Source organism: Apodemus sylvaticus, chromosome 7 (genome assembly GCF_947179515.1).
Source record: "Apodemus sylvaticus chromosome 7, mApoSyl1.1, whole genome shotgun sequence".
NCBI lineage: Eukaryota > Metazoa > Chordata > Mammalia > Rodentia > Muridae > Apodemus > Apodemus sylvaticus.
In genome coordinates this window covers 78,617,560-78,625,996 of record NC_067478.1, presented here as the reverse complement: position 1 = coordinate 78,625,996, position 8,437 = coordinate 78,617,560, and the positions used below count along the sequence as shown (strand labels likewise).

Sequence of the window (8,437 nt, the reverse complement as noted above, 5' to 3'; positions counted from 1 at the left end):
AAATACAAATTCCTTGTATTATTATTATTAATTCCTTGTATTACTCCCTATGCTTATATTAGAAAATATACACAGAAAAGACCAAAGTGTCTATATGATAAAAAGTGGAGATAGATTTTTTGGATCCAACTAATACAGCTATATATTACATAGATCATTTTGAATAAAATCATAGCTGTACTTTATTTGAATCAAAGGAAGAATTTTTCGTCTGATAAGAGATCCTCTAGACAAGCATTTCTCAAACCTGTGGGCCATGACCCCTTTGGAGTCAGATAACCCTTTCACAGGAAACACTGATATTTACATCATGATTCATAATAGTAGCAAAATTATAGTTATGAATCAGAAATAAAAATAATTTTATGTTGGGAGTCACAACAACATGAGGAACTGTACTGAAGGGTTGCAGCATTTGGAATGTTGAAAACCACTTCTCTAGACCAAATTCAACTTCACATTATCATAGGATTGAAGTGGCCTGCCAAAGCCATGTTTAAGTCATGATCTCCTGAGTCCCATATTACTAATTTCCATGTCATCCACTCCGCAGCTAAAGCTTCTAAATATAATTCATAAGCTTTATAAATCAATGTGGTTAATAAGTAAAAAGCCACTTCACAGCCAGACTTAGTGGTATATAACCCTAATGTTGATAGTAGGGAGATTGAGGTAGGTACACTATGAATTCACATGGGTTTCATATAGAATGACACTTAAAAAAATAAAGAAATAGCCAGGTTATAGTAACTTCCAGTTTTTATTTTTATCATAAAATATTTTAAGCCAAATTTTATTAGTCAAATATAATGGTTAAAAGTAAAAATAATCAAATGGTAATGTTAAATAGCAGTAGCACACTGTTATATTTTATTATATATTAAGAAACTGGACAAAATACCTTTAATGTTTTGATGTTCTTTTATAATACCAACCAAGAAAAACATTTTATAACTATTTCAAAAATCATCTGCTATTTAAACAAATATTGTTAGGCATAATCAAATTAACTCTTTCATAGTTTAAGAAGGGCTAAGAAATTTAGGCGTAAAGGATAAAGAAAAGAACATGTATATAATTTTTAATTTATATTTTATATAATGTGCCAAATATTTAACCTTCAAAAGAAATATAAATCCCTTTTAAATTTAGAAAACATTACAGTTTGATACATGTTTTCCCCAGCAAGAAGAAGACAGCAGTAACAGGAACAACTTTCAGCTGGCACAGGCACATTACTTGTGCAGGGTGTTGGTAATCACTGTAAACCTCTGCTTCAGGAACTCTCTTTTCTGTACTAGAAAGTTTTCAATAATATTGGCTTCTTTGAAGAGTCCATCTATCTCATCGATGTAAGATGCATCTACTGCTGCTCTTTCACTAATAGGGAAAATGTTCATATTAAAATAAATTACAAAGCCTAAACATATCATCAATGTCATATTCTTTATACTGTATCTGTTAGCTATTTCATTTTCATGGCTTTGCCCAAGAGAGAGCGTCATTAATTTACTAATATTCTTCAGGATAAGTTAAAGCAGTCTAGAAAATATTTTGGATTATTTAAAACACAGAAAGTTTAGCTTATGTACTATAACTTTAATAACAAATTACATAAATTATTAAAATTAAACTATTATTAAGGTATAGTGACTTTCCAGTAGCTTATAAAGCACCTTGTAATACTTCATATTCTCAGATCAATAATTAGATTCAGCCTTCAAATGTATAGTGATAAATATAAATATATGAAATATTTATTTTTACTCTAACCCCATTAATTTCACCAAAAAATACCATTCCCAAAGAGATGTCTGAATAAAATGTAGGAAATTCTATCATCTAGAGACCAAGATATATCCACTCTGGTATTAGCACTAGAAATGTGACAAATGACGCTGGGATAAGTTAGAGATTACTCCCTTAAAATAATCAATGCATCTATTGTAAGGAATTGAGACAGAATTGTAAAACTTCAAATTTGTAGGTACCACATACATTTTTAAGTCAGAGAATTAAATTTTTCACCACTAAATTTTCAGGAGAAAAGGATTTCTAACAAAAAAAACTTTAAAAACACCATAACTACTTGCCTTAAAATCTTTGCATATGTAGACAACATCAGATTAATTTCCTTGCTCATATCTGTTCAAAAAATGAAATAGGTTGTAAAATCTATCTTCTATAAGATATAGTCAAAATACATAAAATAAAAATTTTTTATACATCACCGCTCAAATCCTTTTCCAGAGCATCCTCTTTATAAAAGAGTCCAGAACACTCAGAGAGAGGTGACTCTGATTTCCCAAGAGAGGATACCTGTGGACTATCAGACACCTGAGGCTAAGAAAAGAAAGAAAATAGATCAATGGTAAGATCTTAAAGACACATATATTCTATTTAAAAAGCAAGCTGAACATTTTTCAGAGGGGCTGGGGACATGGTTCTGTAATAGTTTGTCTAGCACATTTATGGCTACAGGTTCAATCCGCGGTACTTTAAAATTAAAAATGAAACTCTGTGTTTAGAGTTGAGAGCTAGTTTAATGGCAAAGCAGTGGCCTAGGTTCCAGCATTGAAAAAAGTACCAAGGAAAAAAATACTAGAGATGCATACCAGCATTTAAATTTTTATCATCAAAGAAGCCTTTAAACACAAGAGACACCTTGCTCAAAATGCTAAATTTTGTTTAGATTTTGATAATGACTATTAACTCAATGAAAAACAGCCTTGTATCTTGCACCAGTGGATATTTTTATACTAATACGATAACTGTACTTTAAACAACAGCCAAATGGTTCCGCAATTTTGCAATATAGACTAGCAGATAGCTCAACAGTGAAAGAAAGCACTTACCACTAAAATCTGAAGATCTGAGTATGATTCCCAGACCTGCCTATAAGAATTTTACTCATCTTAGCAAATAATTATGCATGTAAAGTCCCAGGTACCAAAAAGATATGGACTCACTCTGGTTACATTTAAGGCCACACACTACCAAGAAGAAATCTCCACCTAGACTTTTATAGGTCTGTTCTTAGTGAAAAAGCTAAGTGGGCCAACATCGTTCCTACAAGTACAGTCCTACCTCTGAGACTATAAGAACACTAAATTCTACTGATCAAAGCACTTTCTTGAAGAAAAGAAACTTCAGAAATAGATAAAATACAGTAAAAGGCTCCAGAGACATAAAACTTACTTCCAATTCTCTTGACCTCTTGCAGTTTCTAGAGTCAGGTTTTACAAGGTGGTTTGCCATCATCCTCTGGAGACACAAACTATAACGTTTAGAGAAATTCCAAATTTAAGTATTAAATCCACACCACAGTTCTCTTCTTTTGTGTCCTTTCCCCACCTCTGCTATTAATTTCTGCTCTCCTGGTGTGCCTCCTAAATTTAATTTCTCCCCTCTCTAATTTATCTTATCTCTCAAAACTCTTTGTTCAAAAACCTTCTGGGTCAGTAAACTCAAGTTTTATCACATGGCATACATGGTCCTCCATCATCTGAAACCAACTTACTAATTGTACAATTTTCAACTACCAGTCTATATAAAACGAGCTCAACTAACCTCATTGGCAAGTCTATCTTGTTTCAGCACTTAGAACATTTAAGATTCTTCTATCTTTATACATTTTTAATGTTAAAATTAGAGGCTAGAGCTCCCCTCTTTCTGTCCCTCTTCCTTCTTTCCAAAAGAAGAAACAGGCAGAGATGGCTGATCACCTATAAACAAATAAAACTGGGCTATCCCAGAAACAAGACCTCTTCAAAGACTGTTTCTATTGTTCTACCTGTACCTTACCATGCCATCAAACTGCTTTGCTGTAAATTCTGAAGCTATTGTCCTAGGAATCTGAAGTGTTAAGGTTCAAACTTGAGAAGACATCGGAACTTAAAGGATGGACTCTATATCTTAAGAGTTGAAGAACTATTTACATCCACATTTTCTTTCTTTCTTTTCTTTCTTTTAAGGATGGGGGTTTCTTCTTTGTGTAGCCCTGGCTATCCTGGAACTCACTCTGTAGACCAGGCTAGCCTCAAACTCAGATTCACTTGCCTCTGCCTCCTGAGTGCTGAGATTAAAGACATTCCCTACATACCCATCACTGTTTCTTTTAAACACCGTGAGTTAGAGAGTCTGAATATTTATATATAGTATGCATATGATGGAAACAAAAGCAAAACGCAGATTATAAAGATGCTTCTAAATACTGCACAGTACTTCTGCAAGCCTGCCATTATCTTCACAATACTAAGCTGAAGTGGGAAAAAATGCACACGTGAATGCACTGCGGTTCCTAAAGAGTTGAAAAGTATTTCAGAGACACCAACCCAGGGAAAAAGTCTTCTTCCCCTTAATTCCCCTAATTCCCCGATAAAACTTCTATAATTACATAATTCTGTATTTGTAAAAGTGGTTTCTGTCATAATTCAGACTCCTTAATAGTGTGAGTCTGGGTTCGCAGGCTCGTCCTCACTCTGTGAAGGCATCAGTGACCTGCGGCCACGGCCATCAGAAGAGTCACCCTATGCAACTGATAGCTGCTTAGTTTTTCTTCTGAGGGCAGTAGTTGGTTCAGCTTCGGGTTTTCCGGGACTGAGCACTCGCCACATAAATCAAGCTAGCTGGAATTCACTGGGTAGCTGAGGCTGGATCCTAACTCGCAGCAATCCTCCTGTCCCTGTGCCCCCGAGTGCTGGGACTACTGACTTGTGCTATACTGCCGCTCCAGCGTTCTGTTGTTCTCTCTTTCCAATGCTATTGTCTCTTCACGCCATTTCCCCGCCTCTTTCCCTCACCTCACATCTGCGACCCCGCGACCCCACGCCAGGCCCCAGACCCCAGACCCAGAGAGGCCGCTCCCAGCCCCACTCACTGCTTTCTTTCACACTTGTGACTCCCGCGTCGCGCGTTGCGCGTGCACACTCACCACAACCTGCCTCCTCAGAGCCCCAGCAGAGAGTGAGTGCTTCGAGCCCCTCTGCGCAGGCGCCAAGTGTGCGGCTCCCAGCAGGCAGCGCGCGAGCCACGTGATTCCCTCGCAGGGCCGAGCCGCAGCGCTTCCGTTTATTTCCCGCCTTTTTCTCCCAACTTGGAATTTTTGAGAAACAGAAAGGCGCCTTCCCACACTATGAAGAAGTCAGAGTAAACTTCAAAACTGATCTCTAGGAAGGAGAAGTGTTGCTCTGGGAAGCGGGGCTTGGGCCGGCGCCAGGAATCTCAGCAGATGAGCATTAAATATTTCCCACCAGCTCCTCCCAGGAAAGAGCATGCTTGGCAGAGAGTGTGCTGACACAGGAGAATCAGCCGGTTCCTCCAGCCCACGGTCTCTATCAGTGTCCCTCTTTGTTCTCGATGCTACCAGAGTCTCCGAATCACACCCTTAAAGAAAATAAGTTGATGAATTAAAAAAAAAAAGCCAGTTAATTTGGCAAACTTAATTTAGCCTTCAGAAAGTATTTAGTAACTCACATGGTCCATACACTCATGACTTACCCGCACACCAACTTTGACCTGCAGTTTCACAGACAAACTTCCTAAACTCTTTCCAAGTATACTGCATCATAAAACAAAGGTCAATGACTCGCCTCCGTGAACTCTGGGCACATAACTTTACATCTTAGAAGGCTGCTATTTAACACGTGGGTTTTTGTTTGGTTTGGTTTTTTTCCTTTTGTTTATTTAAAGTTTAACATCAAGGCTGGGAAGTGAGCAGAGATATAGAGCACTAGCCTAACTAGAATGTTCCTGGCTCGATATGGTACTTGAAAGTGGCAGGGTACTTGAAAGTTCACTATTGGTGTTGAAATTTTTACTATCTGCAGTACATTAATGGGGGAAAGTTACACATTTTTCATAAAGTTGATTGTGTCCATTTTACAGGACTTGCTTGGCATTGTATCCATTTTCCAGCACCCATAAAGCAGTGCACACGTGTAATTCCAGCACTAGGGAGGTGGAGACTACGTTTAAGGTCATCATTTGCTATTTTTGAGGCTATCCTGGGATACATGAGATCATATCAAAGTTTTTTTTTTAATTCCTTAGGAGAATCCATGAAATAAAAATGTAAGGACTTAACATTTTTTAGCTTTATATTTATATTTAACTTTATACTTAGCAAATATAAAGTTCTCCACTCCATGTTTATTTGGTTTTGTCTTGGTTTCTTGTGTGTTTGTTTTGGAGGCAGTCATACTTTCTAATCCAGGTTAGATTGGAATTTATAATCTTCCTGCTTCAGTCTTAACTATTCTATATTATTATCGTTAACACTGTTATTTTTTAAAGTCCATTAAATCAAAAAAGTCTGGGTGATGTATTATTATCTTCATATTATAGTATATCTAAACAGATAATTATCTATTTGGCTCTTAAAATATTTCAAAGAAAAAATACCTAGTTCATAAATTTTTACCAGATTAAACGAAAACATTTTTTTTTCATTTTAATGTTACCTTCATTGTATGATAAATGAGAAGTAGTGAGAGGGTATGGAGGGTTATGGTTAGCAAGTGCCTTAGAATCTTCCAAAGACTGTCAACAAGTCTATAAAATACACAGGGCACAGAAACGTATAGCTTATTTTATATCACAGAAAAAAAGAACCATGTATCAAAGTCCCGTAACAGAATTGTTATTGTACATCTCTAGAGCTGGAAGAAGCTCTCTGGCTTCTGCTTCTGATCTGTTGTTGTGTGTGCTGAAGATTGAACCCAGAGCCCTGTTCTTGGTAGCTGAATGCTCTACAGCTGGGCAAACACTACTGATCATTTTGTGTGACACTAATTCAGTCTTTTGAATCACTTGGAGAATGAAAACTTGCTATTTTAAACTCAGTCACACTGGTGTTTCTACCACTTTCTTTAAAATGTTAGGTTTTCCTTCAGGTAATCCATCTCACCAAGCCTATCCAGCTGTCTCACTACAAACTTCCTCTGCAATCATTGCTATGAACATGATGTTTTCATGATTTTAGGAAATGAAAACTGTACCCTGCTTTTAAAAAAAGACAGAACTTCAAAACTACCTTCTTACATAGCATTTTATTTCCTAACTTTTGAAGCTCTCATACAATTTCTGTACTGGAAAAAAAAAACTTTGCTAATTCCATTGCTGACAAAGCAACAATTCAGCTATGTCTAAGTAAAAAGAAAAAGTCCCTAAGAAATACTGTTACTATTTCAAGGGTATATTTACACTCTGTTCTTTAGAAATAGCACTTTAGAAGACTATAACAAGGAGCTGGTCAGAAGACTGTATCAATGAGTTAAAGACAAGCCTTAAAAATAATCATATTTCATATATTTTAAGTCAGAAATTTGCCACCATCCTAGGAATATCTGCTTTGTGTCTGTGTTAGGACAGGGGAGCCTGTAGATGTCCCAACGCTACAATACACATGTGGCAGTATGGGGGCAGCCTAGGATGTCTTAGCCACTGCATAACCCAGGCTAGCTCTGGAGCTTCTGGGGATCCTCCTGTCTCCACTTCTCATTTCCTCTAAGTACCCTGGGATTAGATGCTAAACCTATTATGTCCAGCTTTTAGTCAAATTGTTACTCAAGTTTCTTATTCAAAAAAAGTTCTAATAGTGGGGCTGAGAAGAGAACTCAGCCAGTAAAGTTCTAGACATACAAGCATGGTCTGAACTCACATTAAAAATAACAGTAATGCCTGGAATAGGGCCAAGTGAGATAGTTCAGCACGTAGAGGCACTTCCTGCCAAGCCTGACAGCCTGGGCTCAGTCCCTGGGGCATGCATGCTGTAAGGAGCAAATCTACTCCTGCAAGTTCTCCTCTGACCTCCATATCTGTACCATGGCACAGGCAAGCCCTCCACACACATACACACATACACACACACACATATACAGAGAGAAAGAGAGAGAGAGAGAGAGAGAGAGAGAGAGAGAGAGAGAGAGAAGAAGAAGAAGAAGAAGAAGAAGAAGAAGAAGAAGAAGAAGAAGAAGAAGAAGAAAACAACCCTTTGTGAAAGTTTAATGACATAATGGCATACATTTGTAAATGCAGCACTGGGTAGTGGAGATAGTCAACTCCCTGGGATTCAATAGCTCATCAGCTTAGCTAGCCAAATGGGGAACTCCACATCCTAGGGAGAGACCCTATCTCAAAAATCCATTATAGATAGTTCTGAGAACAACACTTGAAGTTGGCCTCAGCCTCTACTTGAATGTACAACTACCCCACACCAGCACATGCACACACACAGACACACACACTCACACACACAGACACACTCACACACACACACACACACACAGGAAATGTATAATGCTGCAGAGTATAATGCTATAGCTATTTAATGATAGTGGAAAAACTTTACAAAAATAGGCTGTTTCCAGGCCATTGAAAAGTAAATCTGAAGAGCTTCTATCAAATGTCAAGTGACAAACATGTTGAGACTTAGGAA

At 37.3% G+C, this 8,437-nt stretch overlaps 1 protein-coding gene across 2 annotated transcripts; it reads right to left on the bottom strand.

Moving 5' to 3' along the window:
- Positions 1-1,064: 1,064 nt before the first annotated feature.
- Positions 1,065-5,375, bottom strand: Tex12 (testis expressed 12). Of its 2 annotated transcripts, none has more exons than XM_052189481.1 (5): positions 4,880-5,375; positions 3,199-3,277; positions 2,232-2,343; positions 2,094-2,145; positions 1,065-1,380 (listed from the first exon to the last, which is right to left on the bottom strand). In XM_052189481.1, the coding sequence occupies exons 2-5, from the start codon at positions 3,259-3,261 to the stop codon at positions 1,236-1,238; spliced, it is 372 nt and encodes a 123-aa protein (XP_052045441.1). In that variant the 5' UTR covers positions 3,262-3,277; positions 4,880-5,375; the 3' UTR covers positions 1,065-1,235. The 2 variants fall into 2 exon arrangements, with proteins under 2 accessions (XP_052045441.1, XP_052045443.1); XM_052189483.1 differs by having other exon boundaries at positions 4,934-5,375.
- Between the last annotated feature and the right edge of the window lie 3,062 nt (positions 5,376-8,437).